Consider the following 27,030-nt stretch of genomic DNA (forward strand, 5'->3'; position numbering starts at 1 on the left):
GAATGCCGACAGATGCAATGTCTTTGAATGTATCACTTTATTTTCACATTCCAAATTAAATAATTCGGCACGCGACAATACTCTTAATGTACTAAAATAAAATGAAAATTTACCTGGAAGTAATCGATCGCATCTCGTCAACAGTGATGGGCTGCGTCTTGTAGCGTTCTTTGTCACGAGTTTTTGCCTTCGATGTGGAGGGCTGGTCTCGTGGCGACACCTCTTTAGTAAGTGCTTGTTCCATTGACTTTATTCTCGAGGCAATCGACGGAAATGACTTTTCCTTAGTGTCGTCTTCGGCTTCGCTAAGATTAGCGCGTTTCCACGGTTCACAAAATCCGTTCTCACAATTTTCGTCCACCTTCAACCTGCGGTTATTTAATATCGACAGTAATTCATCGTTGACATCACACGCGAGGCTCTTCGATCGAGGATTAGACTTCGGTCGAAGATTTCTCCGCCGTAGCACTGCACTTGGATAACTCTCTTCCGGGTTGGGTGCGGGCGCGAGATTCAAGACTCGTCGCGGACCAGCCGCCGACAAGTCGTTCGCGTCGCAACTGAAATTCGTCACACTAATAATGTTCGCATCGTTGTCCGCGCAAAAAGAGAGTCGTGGGCGCGGCGATTGGCTGCGTTCCCTAGTCAAACTCGAACCTCTCTGCTTTAAAATAGGTCTTACTGCAGCTTCGCATTCGGATCCTGAGTGATCAGATGTCCTAGACCTGAGCAGCGAAGGTCTTCGAGAGCTTCGGTCGTCTTCGCTCAAATCGAAACTAGAAGCGTGTCCTTCGTCCCCGGACAATTTTTTCGATGATTTTAAGATCGGTTTTTTTGGAAGATCGAAATCGTACTCATCGTGTTCCATCGACTTTTTCTTTAGTATTGGTTTAGGTGTTTCGGAGGGAACAATATCTAGACAAGGTCGTTCTTCAGAAAAACTCTTTTTCTTGAGTATTGGTCTAACGATTTCTTTATCTTCCTCGACTATTTCAGCACCACCCGCCGCTGCCAACAGCACCGCTTGAGCAATAGACACGTGAGATGAGGCGGTACTGCTGCTAGAACTAGAGTTAGACTTGCGCTTTAATATTCCGTGAGGTTCGGGAGAGCCGTGTGACAGGTCATCAGTCTGGTGTTCTTCTTCCCGGCTCATTTTTCTCTTAAGTATACCCTGAATTTGACCATCCGGTGATCTATTTCTTACGACGTCTTCCAAAGACGACCTTCTGTTTTTCAAGATAGATTTGCTTATCTCAGAAGAGCCATCTTCAGCGAAAGAAACTTCTGGGCTACACGATCTTCTTCTTGCTACTTGAGACTCATCTAAACTTCGGCGTTTCTTGAGTATACCTTGGCGTTGTCTATTATCCGATCGACCGTTACGCGGTTCCACAACGCTAGGTGAAAATGTTACTGGCGGAGATGCAATTGCGTGATTTGTAGAATTAGATGCAGCACTATCCTCGTGAATAGATTTACGTTTCAAGATAGACACGGGTGTATGACTACAGGACGTCGACGAGGTATCGTGACGGCGATTTTGACTAGACGTATCGTTATTGAGATCAGAAAACATTGCACTTTGCTTTTCAAAATCAATCAGTCTCTGAGCTGCCGTGTCTATATCTCTTAATCTTTCAGTTACTCCTCGGTTAGTAACAGCAGGTCTTTCATTTAGTAGACCATAATTGTAAGTATGGTTGTTATTTTTTAATTCGGCTTTCGGTGTGAATAAAGAGTCGAAACGAGGCTCAGAAGTGTCTAAATTTATCTTATTACTAGTTAAGTTATTCGACAATTTGTTAACCCTATCTAATGTCTGTTTAGTCAACGCAGCTAAGCTGTCCATCTCCTGCGAAAGTCTAGAGCTGTGTGGTCTAACAGTTTCATGTAGCGTAGACATCTTCGTTTTAGATTTAGAGTTGTCTAATCCGCAAGCATTCACATTTGGATCCTGAGTTGCTTGGGAATTACCATTCAAAACATTTTTAGGCGAAACATTTTTAGTATCATTCGATTTTCTTGGAGAATTATTTTCTAAACTAGTCAGTCTTTTCTTTGAATAATGATATTTTTCGCTAAGACTTTCACTATCCTTTTGAGCTCGATGTCTTCGATCGATACGATTACTTTCGGAGTCACTCTTAGCTTTTTCGGGACTTCTGCGTGTACTTCGGTTTCTAGATATTTCCACTTTCGATTTATCTGTTTTAGACGTGGAGTCTCTAGTTAAGTCCTGTTTATTCGGTGACGTTGACGTACGAATATTTCTATCGGCGGATTTCTTGGAAAGAGGTATGCAACTAGGTTTAGAGGCTGATTCAGGACTTCGACGTCTGTCATAAGACTTTTGCGGTGAACTGTTTGAAGGCGAAGACTTCAGCGGAGTTGATTTTATTCCAAATGATAAATTTAAAGTAGTTTTAGGAGATACTTTGGAAGACGGCAGTGAGCTTTCAGTCTTGGGGTGTGGTGCTTCGAGAGGTCGCCGTGTTCTTGGTTTTGCGGCACTACCTAAAACAAAAGAAAAGTATACATTAGTAATTAGGACATTATTGTTCAACACTAAACTTGTACACATACGATAATCACGGTCGTTGAGTTTGACGGAAGAGGAAGTTGTTGACCTGCACGTGTGTATTGTACTAGAGAGGTTCACTGACTGGTGCGCAGGCGCCGATTCGTGTGACATTTCGCGCGATATGGCGGCGGTTTCCATTGTTATTATAAGTAGGTAACTCATGCACAGTTGTATTAAGCAGTCACTTCTATTATGTAAAATTAAGTTCTACTTCTGTACGTGCCACATACATACATAATGCAGTTGTTGAGCACGAGATGCGACGCGTAATATAGACGTAGACAGTAAAAATGAAGCGGTGACGTCACATAATTTGATATATAAAATACGATTTAAAATCAGCGCTCACATCGGCGTGATTCAACCATAAAATATAATCCATCCTGTCGTTTCAGTAGCGTTTCTAGACTGCGGCAGATTGCTATCGAGGCATGAGTAAAAAATGGCGTGTATTTATGAAACTACGAAAATGTTTTAGGTGTTTATTAGCCAGTTTTATACACTGATGTTTAATAAAATATTAGTTGGAAAGCGATTAGGCTTATCACGGCTTATGAGTTTCTACGTAGACTAATATATTGTAAGTAAACATTAGATAATATGATCTGGTATGTCCAGTGATATATCGTGTATAGATATAATCAGTTTGAGCCGCTAAAGCTTGCGAGTAATTTCCTATGACCGGACTATGCCGGGCATGGCCATACGATCTCCAATCACGTGCGAAACATCGAAGGCTGTGGTCGATGCGGTTTTCGTACAACGTACCAGCGTACAGTAAACAAAGTGTGTTATCATGTAAAGCGAAATGTTTACGTGACCTTGTGTAAACCGACGAATATGGTTTGTTTGATTCATAAAAACGTGCAATTATAACCTTATGCTGGCTTAACGAAGATAAATAAACTTACTGTTGCTCCATTAAAAATGTTTCGAAAGAAATTACTTCGGAACTGATAACATCTTTAGATGAACCATTGCGAAGAAAACAAAATGGAAAAAGAGTATTGATACTAAGTATTCCTATTATTTTATATTTACACGGAGTATCAGTATGAAACTACAATTAAGTAGGTCCTCATTAAGTTCCAATTCTTTCCCCCTAAGAATAGATGTAGCACCACCTACGTACTATTAGAAACGTTAGCATCGTTATAATAGGTGAACATACTTTCCATAAAAAGCTATCTCGAAACTTCGTTAACGATACACAGTAGTACTCGTACAAGCTAGAGTAGCCATTTTGAAAGCAACGTAAAAGTTATGCAAAAATTGGAAAAGTTTCATAACAGTTATACGATCGAAGAGCTATTTTAAAAGTAGGACGGTACTATCAGACCATTGATTGTTCCGTTCAAAAACAGAAATCGACGTGTAAAAGAAAAATACGTGAACTGTTGCAATTTCTAGACTTGCATTCGCCGTTATGTTCCCGGATATTAATATCGTTATCATTTCCACTCATAGATGGCGTATAAAAAGTAAATGTATTCGTAATGTGTGGTAGCAAGGAAATTATTAAGCCAACTGGATTCTAAGAGCTCATATAGCTAAACGAACTACTTACTATTGTACCTAGAAATAATATTTTCTTGTCAAAAAACTTTTTACCAGGGGACAATAAAATAACATAATTCCATAAATCTCTCAGACCTACAAAATCACTAAGTCCGCCCCAGCGCGAATTTCCCGCAAACACTCCCTTGAGTAAAACCCTCGACATAAAGTAGACTTTGACAAACTTATATTGAATACAAATCACATCTTCACAGACTTATTGACCAAATATATATCTCCAAACATAATAACATATTACAATAAATGTCCGAACAAATATATTACGAGGGTATTGAGCCGTTCCCTATTACTAATATTATATTATCCGAGATTGAAACATCGCCATGTCTATTATGAGTCGGCCATTATCTGGTGTTATCACGGTCCATTAGTTCAGATACCTGATACATACTTATTTTTGCATACACCACTTAATGTTTGACCTCTCCTATCATATTACTAGTAATCTTTTAGTAAATAGTCGATACACGTGGAACGGTTACTATGTAACAAATAAATATTACATAAGAAAGAAAAGCTCAAACGTAGCAGTTCTTATTCAAGATAAGGCTGACAACTGTGTTTTCTTGGCTACAATATTGGACCAATATTTACATGGATGGAGTTTGCTCTATGTTTCATTACATCGACCTAGTATTAGGTATATTTACGTATAAGGATTATTACGGTTAGGTAAGCAAAGATATGTATGTCTAAGGTTATATTATTATACCCGATAAGGTTGTAAAGGATAAGACAAAACAGCAGTGAAAAGAAAGTACTTTGTACGCTTCCTAATAGATTACCATTTATCTTAACCGAGGGATTTTGACTAAATGAAAATCTCGTGTAACAAAAGAATATATTGAAGGAAAATAGAGGCCATACAAATAGGAAACAAACAAAGCAAAACATTGGCCAGTAAATAAATACAAAGGGCGTTTAAAAGTCGTACAAAAAACCAAATCAATAAAACTTGTTGTGTACCTAAAAAGCTTGCAGGAAATGAAATAAAACTGGCTAGGTGCTTATTTCAATAGCGTTGGCTTCGAATCATAATAGAAACGTGTAGGTTAGAAAACGAATAAACAAATGTTCGAGAATTTTATTCGATTAATTGAAAGCTGCATGAATGAGAGACAAAAGAGTTTATATCAAAAGTATTTCATCATTTCATATCATGAAATCGGACTCAGTAAGAAATCGTCATAATATGCACAATGAACAACAGGAATGGGGGAATAGAACTGCGATAAAGCTCCGGAAGGCTCGCATAAATTTTGTATATAGACCCGAAGTATGTTAGTCATAGCATCAAATTGATCGTGTACTTCCGTTATGCAGTAGATAACTAACCATCAGGCGATTATAGTCCAACTTTGTAGAGAGCCTTGACACGTACGATTTATACAGATTATAATGAAGAGTTCTGTGTATGTTCAAAATTGGTGGTATTTGAACTGAGCGTCTTCGTGCTTCGGAGGGCACGTAAGATGTCGATTGTCACGTTGTTGTCAATTCTGATAACAGTAGTTAAGACACTTCATAGACTTTCCGTCCGGGTGGCTTAAACAACTTTGGCACTAGTTCATCACTAACCATACCATACAATTTAATCATGAGCTGTCTTGGACGAAATTTTTGTTCTAATTCATAACAGAACATTCTTTTAATACGTGAAGGTACAGTTATTACACAAAGAATTCATTACAAGAGAAATATCGACATGTTATAAGATATCTGGGGGCACGGAAGTGCCCCCGCAAGTCGAGCAAAAAAAAAAGCGGCACGGCCGTAACATCCTTTTCTCGAAGCAATTCGGGCTATTTTTGACACCCCTATAATTTCGTTGTGGATAAAACAAGAAGCCTGGATTTTCAGCAAGTAATTAGTCATTGTATAAACACGGTATATTTAAAATTTCAGTCAATTTGAACCAGTAGTTTAAGAATGACAACTTGTTAAAATTTTGAATTTTGTCACTCACTGATTCACTGACTCACTGACTCACCGATCATCAAAAGTCTAAGGTACTTCTAGCAGACTTAGAAGCTTAAAATTTAGAATACAAATAGGATTTAGTGTCTTAATCATGGGAAAAATTTAATATTTTCCAATTTCGGTCCAGTTTTCTAAATACACCAACTGCAACAATAACTTTGTAATCCCATATAAATGTATAAGAATACAAGGTTACATTTGCAGTTAATGAATTATTATTACTGTAGAAAATAAAATGCCATCAAAAACATTCTGTAAAAACCTCAAGTCTCGCCGTAAAAAGTTGTGAGATCGATATAATACCAAGTCGATTAATCTATTTAGTCTCTACTTAAAGGACCTTCTGTCTTAAGTTATTACGTATGTTATTATCATGCCAATTTTAAAAAAAATACCTTTAAAACAAATAGACCGACCTGGCCATCGCATGATTTAATTATTAGTATGTATCACACTACACAGCACGACGAGAAGTTAATGCTCCTGAAATGTTAATGGCGAATTTGTGTTTTCTTGCGATGACCAAGTCGATCTAATTGTTTTAAAGGTATTTTTTTTAAATTGGCATGATAATAACATACGTAATAACTTAAGACAGAAGGTCCTTTAAGTAGAGACTAAATAGATTAATCGACTTGGTATTATATCGATCTCACAACTTTTTACGGCGAGACTTGAGGTTTTTACAGAATGTTTTTGATGGCATCTCACTTCTTTTTGTAGAGCGAACATAAGTCCAATTTGTATGGAAAGACGTTTTTTTTTTCATAATTCAACATATTTTCCCATGGGAATGTTTTTCATTTTCATGGGCTAAACACCCTTACCCATCCTATATCCCCTCCCGTTATGCCTCGTATAGTATGTACCTATCTACACCTATTATTTATTATTTTCTACAGTAGTAATTATTCTTAACTGCAAATGTAATCTTGTAATCTTATACATTTATATGGGATTACAAAGTTAATGTTGCAGTTAGTGTATTTAGAAAACTGGACTGAAATTAGAAAATATTGAATTTTTTCCATGATTAAGACACTAAACCCTATTTGTATTCTAAATTTGAAGCTTCTAAGTCTGCTAGAAGTACCTTAGACTTTTGATGATCGGTGAGTCAGTGAGTCAGTGAATCAGTGAGTGACAAAATTCAAAATTTTAACAAGTTGTAATTCCTAAACTACTGGTTCAAATTGACTGAAATTTTAAATATACCGTGTTTATACAATGACTAATTAGTTGCTGAAAATCCAGGCTTCTTGTTTTATCCACAACGAAATTATAGGGGTGTCAAAAATAGCCCGAATTGCTTCGAGAAAAGGATGTTACGGCTGTGCCGCTTTTTTTTTGCTCGACTTGCGGGGGCACTTCCGTGCCCCCAGATAAATAGGTGTAATTAGGTACCTACTATATGAGGCATAACGGGAGGGGGTATAGGGTGGGTAAGGGTGTTTAGCCCATGAAACTGAACAACATTCCCATAGGAAAATAGGTTGAATTATGAAAAAAAAAACGTCTTTCCATACAAATTGGACTTATGTTCGCTCTACAAAAAGAAGTGAGATGCCATCAAAAACATTCTGTAAAAACCTCAAGTCTCGCCGTAAAAAGTGGTGAGATCTATATAATACCAAGTCGATTAATCTATTTAGTCTCTACTTAAAGGACCTTCTGTCTTAAGTTACTACGTATGTTATTATCATGCCAATTTAAAAAAAATACCTTTAAAACAAATAGATCGACTTGGTCATCGCAAGAAAACACAAATTCGCCATTAACATTTCAGGAGCATTAACTTCTCGTCGCGCTGTGTAGTGTGATCATGCGATGACCAGGTCGGTCTATTTGTTTTAAAGGTATTTTTTTTTAAATGGCATGATAATAACATACGTAATAACTTAAGACAGAAGGTCCTTTAAGTAGAGACTAAATAGATTAATCGACTTGGTATTATATAGATCTCACCACTTTTTACGGCGAGACTTGAGGTTTTTACAGAATGTTTTTGATGGCATTAGGGTGTACCCTACGCCTGATTCCAAGAAATCTATCGTATAGCAGGCTCTTATTAATCCTACTAAATATTATGCTACATATTATATTATAGAAAAGTGAATGAATAAACGTGTTTTCCTTAGTTGGCGGGTAACAACAGATTTCGAAATAAAAAGCGTTTCTTTGTGAAAACCCTTTGCGATAAAAAGGCTAATATCAAATTATTTTGGACGTCAAACATCGGATTTACACGAAGTTAGCATTTCATTCTTTCCGTGATTTTTTAAGTTTATTTTTAGATAGGTCAATTGTACTGGCAAAATTTATCTTCCTTCCTTAATACAGAACCTTATTAAGATTATACTGCAAACTTAAAGTTTTTCTGAAAACGACAAAGGTAGCAGTTGTAACCTACCCTTAAAATTACAACTTTGCCTACTCAATGTAATTAATACCAAATTAATTATAATAATATCGTACTGGGAACATATTCCTTAATTTTTCAATAGTACGTAGGAACCGGGTCACAAGATTATTGTCCCACATTCCGGGCTAATTCGTTAGCTGTGACGTCACGATACTTTCATGGTAGTACATTAGCATTAGGCGCTATAGTAATTGTTGCACTATAAATACAAATGTTCGTGCATGCTTTGAACTGAACGTAATAATATGGCAAAGATTTTATGATCACGATATGGAAAGATGATAAACAGTTTTATGTATTAGTCAATAACTGAAATAAAATAAAGTTAGCCCAGTTAATGGCCCACTGCTGGGCAAGGGTCTTCTGCTGGAATGAGGGAGGGGTTAGGCCTTGAGCTCATCACGCTGTCGAACTGGGGGATGGGGATTTTGCATTTCAAAAAAATATTTTAAGATCAGTTCTAAGGAACTCTCAGGCATGCAAGGCGCATTGCATGCATCACGATGTTTTCCTTCACCGTTGGAACAAGTGATGATTATTTCTAATACACACATATCTTCGAAAAGTTATTGGTGTGTTGCCTCGAACTAAAACTAAAGGTAATTAAATAAATATGCATATAATAGGTACAACTGCATTGCGTCTGCTCCTACTATAATTAAACAGGCAAAGTTTATTCTGAACTATTCGGTATTAGCAGAAAAAAATATTTTATATTCTAAGAATGTAGATTATAGTATTATGATACTTTAGTGCCAAATCTAGAAGAAGTATATTTAAAACAATTTAGTGTTGTTTACCACATCCTATTGCTTAAAGCTTATTTTTTTTAGCTTTTCCTCTGTATTATTTTTGTAAATCTTGCTTTCAACAAACATGCTCTATGACGCGTGTACTTACTAGTTCATTACTGCATTGCGTAAATACTCGTATTTCAATCGGCATGCATGTAAATACAGGGATTTAGAGGAATTTAAGCACAAATGAATATTTGCAGTATCTACGCAAACGCGTGTTTGAAATCCTAAGGATTTATGGGCCGGCTCCGTACACATATTTGAGAACAAACACTACGCAAACAATTTTCTGCATTCTCTATTTGTTGACGGGTTTCTGTAGCCAAGTGTAACGTTTATACTCTTTAAGCAGTTACACTAGGATTACGAGCTCGTAATTAGACTCTATTCAACGCGGAAAATAACTGTGCTTTACGAATGCAATGCGTATAACATATTTGTATACATTTCTCTATAAATTAAAGAGTGCGATTAAAAAACAAGGATTCTAGTTAATTTCTTTATATGCGTTCCCGAATTAAACATATAGTCACTTCACACAATAGACCATCAGTGGTTCAAAGGGTCTCATGTTTTTATATTTTGAGCAGTTTTCATAGTTACAAATAGTCTTAACTTTAACGTCAATGAAATTTCATTCACAACATTCTCGACCAAACAAAACTTGAAGCATACAACACAAAAGTTCAGAATGCATTTAATTAAAAGTAGAACAACGAAACAACCACGTGGGAAATAAAAACTGCCAGCAAAATCATTTTGTTCCGTTGTTCGTGCCACCCGCTTTTAATAAAAAGCTAATCATGTCCTACTATTTCAATTTCAAAAGGGTTATGATGAACTAACAAAAGAAAGGACGCTTTTGTCTCGAGTCTTAGATCAACAAGAATTGAAGATAAATACCGACGGCAGAGATAAATTTATAAATCTGTTGAAGTCTATTTGATGATAGAAAGTAATAAGAGTGCTTATTTTTATCCATCAGTATTAAATTCTAGTAAAACATTTTTGAATAGAAGAGGTTTATACGCCTTTAATTTGGAGCCCAATCAAGCTTTGAGTTACAATTATCATGTATCAGATTGCCACGACAATAAATTCAGTTACAACTCTTTTTTTTTCGAATTTTTTTACGAAAAATATGAGCAACTAAAGACAAAAACTACAAGCTCTTATTTTAAAGAATTCCGATCATAGCATATCTACGCAAATCAAAACACTATACGTACCACCAAATGTTTGAAAATACGATGCGTACTCGTTACTGGCTGGCCAGTACTAACAACCGTAGTATCTAATAACACAATTAGGAGCATCAATTATAGGAATATTGCATTACGGCACACAAGTTTGGTACAAAGGCACGGGTTTGATATTATCAAGTTGATTTCTGCATCCATTTATGCTTCAAGTGATGTAACATATGCATTGATGTAACTGTTCCATATGAAGGAAGGTAATGCGAATTTGAGAGAATATGGCACTGATTTCTGACTTAGAATGTGACATGTTATGATCAAGAAGTACTCGTTACATGGATGCGTCATAACTTGACTACCGTGGTTGTTCATTTTAATCTAGGAGGTAGGGATTACTAAGCTTTGTTTCTGCATAGTGCATATTGTTTGTTTTGCTTAGTACAGACTGACAGACTAACAAAGAAAAAAAATATGAGACTCTGTACATACATCTCTAATACGTATTGCTTGTATGTATTAACATTTCTAAAGTTATAAAATTAAAAAGTAATGAGCTTCTTACGAAGAAACGTTATATGAGCTTCAAATTACGAGGTGTTTAAAATACACCAATTTTAAATGACTCAGCAATACTCAGCATACAACTGCATGGTGTCATATCGCGCGCATTTCTTACCGTCCTATATATTCCGGAACATGATTAATGCACGATGTATTTAGAAACAATAATCTCTTTTCTATGGTAATGTGGGTGGGAAAAAACCGTGTATTCAGACTGTTCAATATTCCACGCAAGTTGTGAGAGTCTACCGAGGGAAATAGGTTAGTGAGATGCTGGCACACGATAAAGCATATCGTTACTGGTCTCCAACTTTGTTTCTATTTTATTCTATTTCTTTTTGTAATACACGTATTATTGATCCACCAACTGATATGTAGGTAGCTGTTCTCGATATTCCTTTCGTTAACATCTATAGATAGTTTGTTTTAAGTGTTCAATATATTTTATGGTCCCAGTGTCTTCGTTCGATTACTGGCTCATCATTAATTATCTTTTGAAATTCTTTTTTCTATCAGATGAAAAAAGCTATTAAGCGATCAGTCTAACTTCAAATTTTTTTACGGCTCATCTTGCCGCAATCGTCTGAATTTACGGACGGATAGTAAAATTCAGTGCTATAACTTGAATAATTATAAGTGTCAGTATTTGATCTAAATGAAATAATTTTGGTGTGTCTCCTAAACAATTTGTTTAAGTCAGGATATAACTAAAATTTATATAAGTATTTGAAAGTTAGCTCATATTCAAAATAGCTACATATTTGCGGCATACTCAGAATTTAATTCAATGTGAATTTTGAACTTGTTCTGGGTACAATGTTAATCTAGAATTCCAGGCTCGAATTAACGAGAATAAAATTGATTATTATGAAAATAATTAGGAGAATGCTTTAATGACTAACGCTATGTACCTAAATTCACGGTCACACATTATGTCATCGTGCAATTCATGTTTACTATAATGTGAAAGTGTGTTAGTTACATTCTTTCTTTTTTTAATGCGATATTGGCTAAATCGATTTGGATAACATTTTAATCATAGTTATGGAAGTTTGTAAGGATCGTACCAAGTGGCGTTTTTCAGTCTTCGCTTATCTATATAGGAACAAGGCGTGACATTTTGAATGTACCTATATATTAAATAATAGATTTACAAATAAAGTACCCTATAGCCTGCTTTTCGCGGGAGGAACCATGTGCTTAAGCTAGTTATCCCCATAAAATAATTCATTCACGGACAAACAACAAATTCTTATTGTGTAAGCACATCTGGGGGCACGGAAGTGCCCCCGCAAGTCGAGCAACAAAAAAGCGGCACGGCCGTAACATCCTTTTCTCGAAGCAATTCGGGCTATTTTTGACACCCCTATAATCTCGTTGTGGATAAAACAAGAAGCCTGGATTTTCAGCAACTAATCAGTCATTGTATAAACACGGTATATTTAAAATTTCAGTCAATTTGAACCAGTAGTTTAAGAATGACAACTTGTTAAAATTTTGAATTTTGTCACTCACTGATTCACTGATTCACTGACTCACTGACTCACTGACTCACCGATCATCAAAAGTCTAAGGTACTTCTAGCAGACTTAGAAGCTTAAAATTTAGAATACAAATAGGGTTTAGTGTCTTAATCATGGGAAAAATTTAATATTTTCTAATTTCGGTCCAGTTTTCTAAATACACCAACTGCAACAATAACTTTGTAATCCTATACAAATGTATAAGATTACAAGGTTATATTTGCAGTTAATGAATTATTATTACTGTAGAAAATAAAATAAATAGGTGTAAATAGGTACCTACTACATGAGGCATAACAGGAGGGGGTATAGGGTGGGTAAGGGTGTTTAGTTTTGTTTAGAATAACATTCCCATAGGAAAATATGTTGAATTATGAAAAAAAAAACGTCTTTCCATACAAATTGGACTTATGTTCGCTCTACAAAAAGAAGTGAGATGCCATCAAAAACATTCTGTTAAAACCTCAAGTCTCGCCGTAAAAAGTTGTGAGATCTATATAATACCAAGTCGATTAATCTATTTATTAGTCTCTACTTAAAGGACCTTCTGTCTTAAGTTATTACGTATGTTATGATCATGCCAATTTAAAAAAAAATACCTTTAAAACAAATAGATCGACTTGGTCATCGCAAGAAAACACAAATTCGCCATTAACATTTCAGGAGCATTAACTTCTCGTCGTGCTGTGTAGTGTGATACATACTAACAATCAAATCATGCGATGGCCAGGTCGGTCTATTTGTTTTAGAGGTATTTTTTTAAAATTGGCATGATAATAACATACGTAATAACTTAAGACAGAAGGTCCTTTAAGTAGAGACTAATAAATAGATTAATCGACTTGGTATTATATAGATCTCACAACTTTTTACGGCGAGACTTGAGGTTTTAACAGAATGTTTTTGATGGCATTACGTTTTACTGGTCGAAATTTTGACGACTTTGCAGCGATCATAAAAAAACGCGGATGTGAAAATTTTATGTCCTACAGTTATAAAAGGGACTTATCTGATCAATAAAACATTTTAGTGCTACCCCTACTGCTCCGTCTCGTTAGTCCGTTACCAGTAAGTCTTGGGTTCGATAACCAGATTAACCCTTCACTAATTAATTTATTCATTATTGTTGCGTGTCAATAGAATAAACATCGTCAATTATAATAATGTCTGTAGTTAATACTAGGGCGTAAGCTTATGCCAATTAGAGACATGCTACTATCATAATAATACCATAAACGAATAACATTTCTTTACGTTGCACAATCGAATAAAAAGCAAGTTTAAAATCTCTCTAAAGCTCTATGTATAAGGTAGAAGAAAAAGTATTTTCGCATTATAGTATGTATGAACTTGTAATAAAATCTTTTCCCTACACAAAAAAGCTCGATATTTGGGTACCTCACGAGCTCACTGAAAGGAACCTAATGAACAACCGTGTACTAATTTGTGATTCTTAAAGCTAAAGAGATTTTATTACAAGTCCATACATACTATAATGCGAAAAGACTTTTTCCTCGACCTAATATTTTATCATAAGTAGATAATATACATCAACGCGTAACGTAAATTAAGACAGTAAGCAACAAACAATATAATACCGCGGTGCTGATCTCGCCTACCAAAACTACAATTCATCATCTTTATCTCGTCTGAGTCCGACCCATAAAATAGACTCTTGGGGGAGTTAGTGAAAACATTATCTAAGACAATATTTCATGTAACAATATAAGCGTAAAAACGCATGAAAAATAGTTGCTGAAAAAGTTTTTCAATATTAAATCATAACTTTATAACTAAATTACTGTAAAACGTTATAATTTCTTCAGTTTTAATTAAATGGAGTATTTGTATTGAAAAATTTGTCGGAACGGTATTGATGTAATAACTTGTTGCTGACGAAATAAATCATGAAACTGTAAAATAATTGTTTTAAGGTAAAAATGTTACTTACATAAAAAAACTTTTACATTTTTACTATTACATTTTTAAATCGGCGAGACCACCTTAAGTCTAACACTTTGAGTAGTCGTTAATCCTGCTCTCCCAGGAGAGGTGGGTATTCGAAGGGATTATTAAAACAAGCTGAAAACTTCAAGTAGCTTGAATTACTTTGACACTAGTTTGACCACCACAGCACGAATATACGAAAGAAATATCGACTCTTTACATACATAATAACACCTTATTATACCCCAAGGTATAGACAGACGTGTATGAAACTCACCCACGTTTCGCCATTAACAATTCTCATGTGATGATGACGCCTACTTAATTTTAAAAAATGCCATAATAAAGTAAACAATTGTCGCAAATCCGTACCTAGAAACTGTCTAGCCGGTGCAGAGGTATAAACACGCATGTTTACACACAATGCTATCTACATACTGCATACTAGTGCGAATGTACTGCCATCGGTCAGTGGAACGATAAGCCCTACACGTGTTCATTTCTATTACGTGTTTGATGTCACACTGTCGTATTAATCTTTTGATTGTTTTTAATATTTACCCGAATGTGTCATATTATTTAACTTGGTCCTTTTACCTTTATTTTTAGGGCTAGCGTAAAAAAAGCACAATAAAACTATTACCAATAAATTGAAATTAGGAACAACAAACGGACCTAAAAATCGTGCCTTGTTCCTAGGGGTGGACAGATACCAATGCACATCAATTGTTATCACAATTCATTAGGAACCGACTATGCTTTAATCAAATTCTAAAGATGTATATTAATAATTATTTTGGTATATTAAAATAAAGCTTATCCATCTAAATCAGCGTATTTCATTACAAAAACACACTACTTCAATATTGGACGGAAAAAAATAAATGCTTGGTTTGACTCCCCCGAGGTCCGCTCTGAAAAGTACTCGAAGCCGTGAACAGAAATAATACGACGAGTATAATTAATTGAAATGTTGCCGGAAATATCTGAAATTATTTTATTCAACTATTCTTTGTATTGTCAACGGTGTTATATAATTGGGACACGGCCGAGTGCTTTGAGGCGACCTCGCTATTCGTACCTTTATAATATTCACCTTCGGGCTCATAAGGAAGTGATTCTTACATTCAGAAGACAATACTTGAAAATCTATTCTTAAGCAATTTTTTTTTGAAGACATCTCCCGCACTAACCCTTGTTACAAACATACGAACAACTGACACAAAGTACAACCAGACCAGAAAAAAAATATTTGTGGATCACACAAATAATTGTCCCGTTTGGGAATCGAACCCACGACCTTCCGACGCAATGGTAGCGGCGTAGTCACTGCGCAACGAAGGCAATTATATGACACTTTGCACAATCATCGGTTGACCTGAAAATCTATTCCGGAGTTATTAGACAGTTTGCTATCATATTATACGCTTCATCGGTTAGTCATAAATAATTTGTTTATATCATGTGACTGCAATGTTTTCATTAACGGTATCGTAAATAATATTAATTCGATACAATCCCAAGAATCGTAATAAAATGCCCGGTCATATCCGCGGGTGGTTGAATCACTGCAGTTGTCATACAAGTAATTAAATTAGTGACGACGATTCCAGTAACTGCGTTGAGAAAAGGATCGTAATACAGAAATACTGTTAGTTATTTCTTTAAAGAAAGTTAAAACTGGTCAAAAAGCAATAAATTGTGAAAGTCAATAAATAACTTACTTCATTAACCAATTTGTACAGTCAGAGTAGGACAGATATTAAGAACTAACATAAAAGTTAAAATCCATTGAATCCTTTGTCACTATGACCTGATAGATTCTATTGTTTATCTTGTCTACTATACGACATAGTAAGTGGAGATATCAATATCAAGTGATCAACAGTAGGTATACTTAAGTTGTGAGTTCATTGCGTCATAATCGAATCGTACGGACCATAAGGATTTGTTGCTTAGTATTAATTTCTATAGTACTGCGTCGGCTACAGGAACGACATTTCAGTGCCATATAAATAAAAACAAAGTGACAGAACCTTACAAACCGTACGCATTTGCTTTCAACGCAGTGGATGCGCTGCTCAAGGCTTCAAAATTGTCATAAAAGCAATCTTATAAAGGTCTGAAATAAGCTGTTATCGACTCTCACATAGCTGACAGATAATCTATAGCTATCTATATATACAAGTTTGTCTATATCATTATCTGTCGCTCTGTGTCCAAGTTTCCGGTCCCTTACCAACCCACCCTAACAATGTCGTAGGAATATCGAGTGCAACTCTTTTATACACGAAGCATTGCAATTTTTATTTCATCTTCAATAATAACTTAAGAGGAACTTTGTATTCTCTGTTTACCGCGGTATTGTTTTGTTTCTTTTTTAAAGTGCCTGGAAGTTTCCTGACAGCGTTGTTTTCATATTAAAGGCTAACCTACTTAGTGGAACTTGAGTGAAAAGAAACATTTCTACCAGAGATGTGTTTATTTAAAACAAACAATGCAATGGTGATGCTCTTACAGATAATTTGACTGCAAAATTGAATGCAACTTAGTATAAAGGACGATAAACGCTTGTATATTTTTATCTACTAGCAAATTAAAGGACTGTCTAACCTTTGAAGACATTGAAGGTACCATGTAATATGATTCTTTGCCCAAAACTATAGAATTGATCACACACTTGTCTGAAGAGCAAAGTCGACAAGACTCGGTAACAAAGACGTAATATTCGGTTCAATATATCTTACTAAGTGGTTACATGAAATTTTCTTTTTACGTAACATAAAGAAGCTTAACTTTCGAACGTAATAGGAACAATTATTGGTATTGAATATTTTATCAACGATATCAATAGGGCTTTTTATGGTAAGACATGTTCTAACGAATTATTTTGTAAACAGAACACATATGACCTTATTTTCTATGAAAACTATTCTTGGCAAAAATTATATACTTAGGTACTTCACCAAATATGATTTGATGAAGAAATCATATTTATTGACATTGTTAAGAATCGAGACCATCATGACACCACACCTATAAGCTGTTATAATTTTTCAAAACCTAGCACGTTACTAAAACCTAGTCATTAACGGACATCCGTATTTCAATCCATGCATATATTTCCTCGTGGCTCACGACATTTCTTGTTGCTCGAATTCTCCATATTTTTTTAGCTTTTAACACGAACTCTTACGCCCCAGTTACACGTTTCGTACTCAAAAAAAACTCCACCACTCGCACAAACTCCAGTAATAAAGTGTAGATTCTAAAAGCATCTTTGACAGGGTTCATATGAAAGACGAAATAATTTTACTAAACTTAGAATTATAAATTTGTTTAAGTATCCTGAAATTCGTGTTTACGATAACTTAGGCTGTAAATGTTATTAAAGTTTTGCCTGTAATTAGTTCTAGTTAGAAATTTTGTTAGAAAATTAATTATCATTATATACGTATCCTCTTTGTACAGATATACAAAAGGTTTGCTCGAATACAAACGTGCCATAATTCGGCCTTAACCTCTATCGTATTGAAGAGCAACACGTGTTTAGAATTTGATGTTAATGATGATGATTTACTTATTTACTTTATTAAGTAAATTAATATTATGAATTAATCTAGACACGCGGCGGCGAGCCAAGGTCAAAAAAAGGGAACTAGCTCGCAGTACCGTGAATATAATTATCTATACCTCGGTGTTTGTTTTGATAAGGTGTGCGTAAAATAGCCAAATAATTATTGCTGGTTGATCTATAACATTAATGTCGTTCAATATTTGATACTGCAATAACCTGAATGAGCATCGTCGCATTCGTCACTTCTATTTAATTAGAATTTTTAATTTAATTAGAATTTCAACTTTCATAAGTTTTTATTAATCTTAAACAAACTATTAACATTAAAATGTCTGCGTATAGATTAAGATGACTATCACTATTTCAAATACTACAAAGAAAAAGTATCAATTACTTCGAATTGTGTAAGAAAATTGCAAGTCGGTTAATTAGAGTTGGTAATCCGAAGACAATTTCAGCTATTTGATCAAGAGACTCGTTACAAAATCACAACAAATCAATTTGCCAATAAACAATGCTTTTGAAACCCAATTCTATGAGATATAGAGCTAAATTCTTCTTAACTTTTAGTGAAAATGTTTATAAGTCGAGTGCACTATTTCATTTTATATAAACATTTTCTCTACGAACTTACTAAATGTTACGAAAATTCAAGCATACTCGCATATGAAAACACAAACAAGAGTGTTAGAGGCACTGAGAAAATAATGCTGCCTACTTATACCTACAGATATTACAAAGTTTAAATGAAATAAATGAAAATCGTTTTCAAGTAGGTACTACTTTTTCGAATCTTTCTTCCCTTTACAGCGCCAATCGATAAAACTATCTATTTAAGCGATTTCCAAGTAAGTTATTAATGAAAAACCATTTCACAATTATTCTAATATTTGATAAACATCAACAAATACACATAACGGCTGGTTAAATGATTAATCAACTTCACAAATTAACAGATGCGGCTGATAACGAACAAATAGAAATAATACAATTGACAGACTAATGTAATTCTTCATTTATTAAATGTGTCGAACAAAATGTATTAATATGATAAAATAATAGTGTGGAGTATGATCGCGTGACTGTGTTACATTAATATTGGCTGTGTAAAGGCGTCTTGAGGCCCATTACGTTAAATTATACGCACAAGTCGTTATGGTGGCGGGAAACCAAAATTACGCGAAAACTGGATTCAACCAAATTGGAAAGTATGAAAATTGTTGATAGTTAGCGCCTGTCTATGCGTGTTAGCTTTTTTGCGGCTTTTCTGATTATATCATAGTTCGTTTTTCGTTATAGAATGTTTACTTTGCTGAACGATGTATCCAAACATCAGCAAGTTACAAATATTCCGGAAACGCGAAAATTCAAAAGGAAGCAGTGTGCTTTACTAGTTTTTTTCTTTACTAATTTGTAACCCCTATAAACTTAGCATCTACTAATTCACTTTAATTAATCGATAAACGCTATATCAAATAAACCAACCTACACGATTCCCATTAAAATGAAGTGTATGAGTAATTAAATAAATGAATTCTAGTAAATAAGGCACGTAGGACTCATTAGGCGACAACTGCGGCGCCGCACTAAACAGGTCATGTCTACTGCGGTACAAACCATTTGTATACCGTTTCGTGTGATTGTACGTAAATAACATCATCAAACGTAGTGTCTAAGACTAGCTTAGTTCAATAAACACGAAACCAGGGCAAATTGTGATAAACAAATCATTTTAAGCGAGTGTTGTATGTTTGTAAACAAAAATAAAGGCCCGTTTTCCGTGTTATAAGTTGGTAGAATGTCGACATTGAATGTAATCTCACTGAGCTTAATAAAAATGCCTGTGAGCTCCGCAATAAATTCCTCGATTGAGTCCGGTCGTACGTAATCTGAATGAAGCGGAATTTCTAAGAACATTTCCTTTTTAATATGGTGCTGACATTAGCGACTTGTAATATTCGAAACATAAAGCGTGACCTTTACAATTTTACTACAAATATTCCTGACACATTACTATCGTTGCTGATCTTATACAATGATCTAGTTTATATTCTAGTACCTACTAAAAACAGAAATCAGGTTTTGTTTAATGAGACAAACAATATCCTAAGTGTGTTTATCGACAAAGATAATATAAATTAATTTTATTATACGAAACAAGAAATTTTAATATTCTGCTCTAATATCAAATTTCTTGTGACCCCATTTCAATGATTATACCCATTCAAATAAATTGGGATGAATGACACATGCATTCACTGTTCGTCGCGTAAAATGCACAGCATATTTCATTTCTAAAACCCTAGTTACAAAAAGCTCAATTTTTGCAATAACACAGAAGCCGTGGGCGAATATCAGCTCAAACAAATATTATTTCATGTATTAATTCGTTTGCATTTTTTGTTGTGTTAAACCAATGTCACCAAAAACATTCTGTAAAAAGCCCAAGTCTCGCCGTAAAAAGTTGTGAGATCTATATAATACCAAGTCGATTAATCTATTTAGTCTCTACTTAAAGGACCTTCTGTCTTAAGTTATTACATAAGTTATTATCATGCCAATATTAAAAATATTTTACGTTTAAAACAAATAGACCGACCTGGCCATCGCATGATTTGTATGTATTATACTACACAGCACGACGAGAAGTTAATGCTCCTGAAATTTTTATGGCGAATTTGTGTTTTCATGCGATGACCAAGTCGATCTATTTGTTTTAAACGTAAAATATTTTTAATATTGGCATGATAATAACTTATGTAATAACTTAAGACAGAAGGTCCTTTAAGTAGAGACTAAATAGATTAATCGACTTGGTATTATATAGATCTCACAACTTTTTACGGCGAGACTTGGGCTTTTTACAGAATGTTTTTGGTGACATCTCACTTCTTTTTGTAGAACGAACATAAGTCCAATTTGTATGGAAAGACGTTTTTTCTTATAATTCAACATATTTTCCTATGGGAATGTTTTTCATTTTCATGGGCTAAACACCCTTACCCATCCTATATCCCCTCCCGTTATGCCTCGTATAGTATGTACCTATCTACACCTATTATTTATTATTTTCTACAGTAGTAATTATTCTTAACTGCAAATGTAATCTTGTAATCTTATACATTTATATGGGATTACAAAGTTAATGTTGCAGTTAGTGTATTTAGAAAACTGGACTGAAATTAGAAAATATTGAATTTTTTCCATGATTAAGACACTAAACCCTATTTGTATTCTAAATTTGAAGCTTCTAAGTCTGCTAGAAGTACCTTAGACTTTTGATGATCGGTGAGTCAGTGAGTCAGTGAATCAGTGAGTGACAAAATTCAAAATTTTAACAAGTTGTCATTCTTAAACTACTGGTTCAAATTGACTGAAATTTTAAATATACCGTGTTTATACAATGAATAATTAGTTGCTGAAAATTCAGGCTTCTTGTTTTATCCACAACGACATTATAGGGGGGTCGAAAATGGCCCGAATTGCTTCGAGAAAAGGATGGTACGGCCGTGCCGCTTTTTTTTGCTCGACTTGCGGGGGCACTTCCGTGCCCCCAGATCTGAATTTGCTTTGCGTCGTGTATCTTTACTATCAGAAAATATATAAATTTAAAAAGCAATATTAAACTTAATCATTTATTTTCTTTTTTTAAATATCTCGATATGGACGTTTTTTCCAGATAAATACATTAATTATAAAAGCAATGTAAAATTAACTAAATAAAAGAAAACACCCAATGTTTTTACTTTTATCTTACTGATATAATTTATTTCACGGGTCTTCATGTCAACTGGTGAGACCTTTGCCATAGAAGACACTGACATAGGCTAAATAAAAAAGCTTTAGATTAAATGAAGAAAGAAGGATCTGCAGTCAAAATTAACTTCAACACACATAGTGATAGATACCACATAACAGGCCAATTTAGTCACCCCTTAGTTAAACACTATCCTAATCCAATAAGGTTTATTCCAACAGGTTGATTTACGGGTCGTTGAAGCAACGCCAACAGTGACGTATGAGTCAACAGGGGTGGTGTGTGAGGTCACCAGCCGATCACTGGCGACCGATACAACAACATGGACTAATATGTCCTTGACTTTAGTTCATTCTAAGAAGTTAGTATTGATGTACTATGATTAGGACATCCAAGTAATAGAAATGTGTTATCAAGACTGTATATCACTATACGAGAAAATAATGTAACTATCCAAAAAAGTCAGTGTTGGAATCAAAAAGTACTTATATTTTTGAAGTATTTTTACTTATACTGATACAGTAATAGAGTGGCAGACTTCAAATGTCAAATAAACACACAATTTCCACATAAAATATCATCGCTATAATTTTGAATACACCTAATTATCTGTTCACTCAGACATTATATTGAATGTGGCACATTCTGTGTATATTCCGTATAATGAAGCCCCATGAAAATCCTTTAACAATAACATACGATATGAACACGTCTATTGTGACAGAAATAGCCACAAACACGTATTTATCAATACATATCGAATACATTAAGTAGACTCATTTGCAGACGAGTTCATTGAACTATCTACCTTAGCAGTTCTCTTTGAAGATAGAAGAAAATATCGCGAACTCATTATCTACTTGTATCGAGAGTTGTATGAGCTAATTATCAGTTGTACGACGGACTGCGGTGTCTGTGCAATCTTTAACCCCTATTACACGAGGCGATCTGTTAAGTAATGAACTTGTCGATATAGAGATAGAAATTACTTTCTTTTAAACATAAAGGTATATAGACTCTTTTTATCTCAGCATCATCTGAAGGTTGACGAGAAAATACCGTCTAGCAATAATTCCACCTAGTACAAAGAGCGTAAGAAGTTTTAAATAAATATATTAAAGCATTTGATAAATACAGACGTATATTAAGTACGTCAAAAGAAGTTTAGAAATGAGTTTAATCCTATTTTTCTTGAATATCTTGTCATACAATATTATAAACTACGGTTGAACAAGTTAAATGATGAAAAACTTCAAGTAACAAATTATCAAACTTTTACATTTTGGAAACTTTATTAAAAGTTTGCTATTATGTCACAGACAGACTTAATGCTCACCATTAATATTGGAAACTATGCATTATCTTTTTTATAAACAGTCATATTGTATGTCATCCCAGTATAATTTCAATTTAACGACTGCACGAGCGAATATGGCACAATTTTCTAGGAAACTGCAATGGAACAGACACTGTACATCATAAACTCTCATCGCTATAACATCAAAAGCCATTAATGCATTTATTCGGCTGGAAATTATTTGAACATATTGCGATTCCATCGATTCGTAAGCTAGCAGTATACACTGGAAGCTCTGCGAAAATATTCAATGTGCACTGTATTTCGGAGAATTACTTTAATCAACGGCTGTAATCATCACAACAGCTGTTTAATTGACAGGCTTTCGAACAGCTCGAATGACTTCAAAACAAAGGCAATGAACCACATGAAATAATAAAACTAAGCAAATATTGGTCCCCACAGCTCGTTACGTATTTTACAACCACCATTACAGTTTCGATCGCAAAGTAATTCCAGCGAAACGCTTGTTTTCATTGCAAACGAATAAGAACCGTAAACTTTTGTCCAAAAATAATTGAAAAGTAAAACATTTTCAATTTATTCACTCGCAGATTTGATTTCAAAACTTTTCAATGCATTTCTTGGTTGTTTTCTGGCGTTATTCCAAATACCTGAGAACTGAACGATGATTGAGTCTAATTTATGATGTTGTAAACAATTTCTATTAGCTGATAATATTTCGTTATTTACGAGTGGAATTTATAAGGCCGTAAAACTTTTAATTAAAACGGTACGTGTACTATCTCTCTGTAGGTACGAATGACTATAAAAATTAATTGAATTAGAACTGGTAGGAATATACAGACCGCAATGAATTAGAACGCCAACTAAACAAACCGAGTAGCTGTTCTAGGAGGCAGAATGAGGCTAAACTAGATTTTAGACGTCTGTTTTCGATGATAACGAGAGTGGAAATTTTTCGTTAAGAGCTGTTTTAGGAACATTAAATAAACAGGCTTACATTACACAGATTAAAGCTTTGTTTGTTTGCTCACATGCTTCGCTTAAAGCCGTTTCAAAAGACCACATAAATTCATGCCAAAAAGTTTATAAAACATTAAAAGCACGTAATGTCTATTTAGAAAATGGACGTTCATATTTTCCCAAAAGTACGTATTCAGAACGTATAGAAGTCCTGATAGGCAGATCATCGTTTGACGGCAAGATGACATCGTTAGGGACGCCGGGAAGCTATGAATTGACATGGGCTCAAAAGATGATATTCTAAAGACGAACCTAGCTTACGATCATCCCGGCCGATTGAAAGAGACGATATTCACATGTAATAAAGTGCAATGAGTGTAATAGAAGCGCCGCTGAATAGAATCTCATAAACATGATCCATATAAGAAAAGCTACATAAACTATAAAACGACTGGACAATAAAAGAGTCGTAAAACGAAATGGATGCAGGTAAACCACTAGATGCTATACCTATTGCACTCGAACACGAGGAGGCCTGCGGGAGTTAGATTAACGACGGAGACTAAAGAAGAACACAACAACATGGTCTTATTATATTAGTTGCCAAATTGATTATAACAATACAAATATTTAGTAAACTTAGCCAAGTGTAGGGCTAGCAACCGATGTTTAATACAACATCTTCAATACGCAAACAATAGACGTAACTTCCAAGCGTGACCGATCACGTGTTCGTGAATTACGTGTCAGGGAATTTGATTAAATATTTTACTTAGAAGACCTCAATTTATTGAAACAAAAGAATTTTACTACCAAATATTTCATGCCTAGAAACAAATCTGTAGAAAACATTTTGACTTTTCCGTCCAAATTGTATGTAAGAAAACCTAACATATTTCGAACCCGTCTCCTTAATATTGTAGATACTTTTGTACCGTACTAAAACCTGGCCACAGTTACACGGCAAAATAGTAAATCTTTGAAAACCTTTGTCGTGGTCGAGCATCACGTTCAATTTCGTGGGTACTCTAGAAAATACAGGGTCGTCTATCAATTCTGTCTGGTGTATTGAGAATCCCTATTACTGTAGTAGCCCACAGCCATAATATGTTAGCAGATACAATACATTACGAATTTCATTCGGTCTAGATGGAATATGGCGGCAAGATGGGAGGACAAAACAAATAAAACGGTATTTAAACAAACACTCCCATCGTCTCGTAAAATGAAAATTTCAGCTGCTTTGTTCGCAAACGCGCTAACAATACTTTATTACGTGGTAGCCGCGTGAATACACAATTCTATCAATAATTTCATTACGAGTTTATCAAAATTACTTAGAGATAGAACATTCAATCAAAATATTTGGGACGATGGAATGTTTTATCAAAGCGATTGATTTTACAGAAGCTCTTTGAAATAATAGTAAAATTCGAATAACAATTAATCATGAAATACGTTCGGGTATATCGGAAGAATTTTTAATATTCATTCAGAGCCCTGTAAATTGAAATTTCTACATAAGTACATCAATGTGATCAATATATTCAGGTAATTCTGTTCACAAATGTGAAACTGAACATGAAAAATAAATTAATATATACTTCGAAATGGTAATAAAATCAGCGGCACGTTAAGCTTCAGGAAACATGTAGACAGTCATAAATTTTCGGCTCGTAAACCGGTTAACTGAAGCCTGATGCAAGGCAGAGCACAATACCCTGCTAATGACAGATTAAGCTCAGTAATAAAATTAATGACGAATGGAGAATGTTACTAGGTATGCCAAATCGCTTCAAATTTTGACTCAGTAAAGCCTGTACATGTACATGCAAACTAGTTTTTGTTTTAGTCAAAAATACCAAGTAGTTTTTATTTTACAAGCATTCAAAGTTTCGAAAAATATCGAGTCCCGCTAACAGCGTGACGTCATATTACACCGTGCTGCGCAGGCCGCGTCCCGCTTAATATCAAGTCTCCAGCCCTAGATGTAATAGCTTATGCAGTATTTTGTTGTGTATTTGTCCCCTTATTACATTTATAGTGCAATAATAGTAAATATTATTATTAAGGATCGTGTGAGCTAGACTGAGCGTGGTGTACAATGACGTCACACGCAAATTGACGGTTACAACTTGTTTTACTTATAAATCAGAAACTAATTGACGTATCGAAGTAATTCTTTCACTAGTATTTTTTATTTTTAACAGAGAATATGGAGTGCTAATTATCAAAATATGTTAACATTCTCCATTATGTAACACAGTGAGGCAATAAATCTACCACGCGGCGCCTCGCACACTAAAATATCCTATTGAGCAATAGAAATTTTCAAACAATTTCGTCTTCTTCGTTACAGATGAGTGCAAATAAATACAAGCATCGTTAGTTAAAAGCAGCGACTGAAATGGTGTGCAAAACACACAAACCTTCATGTTTTCTAGTAAAGCTTTTCGTTTCAATTAAAATGAAACATGAATCAAAAGAGAAGCAGACAAATAAAGTTAAATAGGTACTGCCACTAACGACTTTAAAATCGTTTTATAATGTGGATACAGTCTGACCTGATTCCTCGTGATGAACCGATAGAATGCAATCATAAGGAACCAGTTCATTTAAAAGGGTTTACTAAAAGGCTTAACTTGAGCTCAGAGCAGATAAGTTATTGGAGCAGTTGGGTGACGCAGTGAACTAATATTTCTATTACTTTCTGATCAATCTGCATTGTCGGGAAGAATTCATTTCTTTGTGGACTTAATTTAGATTAAAGTATTAAAATAAAAGGAAGAATTGAGCTGACGTATTGAAGTACCAAAGTCTA

General features: G+C 34.6%; 1 protein-coding gene across 8 annotated transcripts in view; it reads right to left on the minus strand.

The window, feature by feature from the left end:
* LOC142978355 (uncharacterized) overlaps positions 1 to 27,030 on the minus strand; it is a 262,256-nt gene that overhangs the window by 121,284 nt on the left and 113,942 nt on the right. For all 8 annotated transcript variants that reach the window (XM_076122768.1, XM_076122769.1, XM_076122772.1 and 5 more), the window contains one exon: positions 114 to 2,517. In XM_076122768.1, coding sequence (XP_075978883.1) covers positions 114 to 2,517 — 2,404 coding nt within the window. The remainder of the gene's footprint in view (positions 1 to 113; positions 2,518 to 27,030) is intronic.

The sequence above is a fragment of the Anticarsia gemmatalis genome, chromosome 14 (assembly GCF_050436995.1).
Source record: "Anticarsia gemmatalis isolate Benzon Research Colony breed Stoneville strain chromosome 14, ilAntGemm2 primary, whole genome shotgun sequence".
NCBI lineage: Eukaryota > Metazoa > Arthropoda > Insecta > Lepidoptera > Erebidae > Anticarsia > Anticarsia gemmatalis.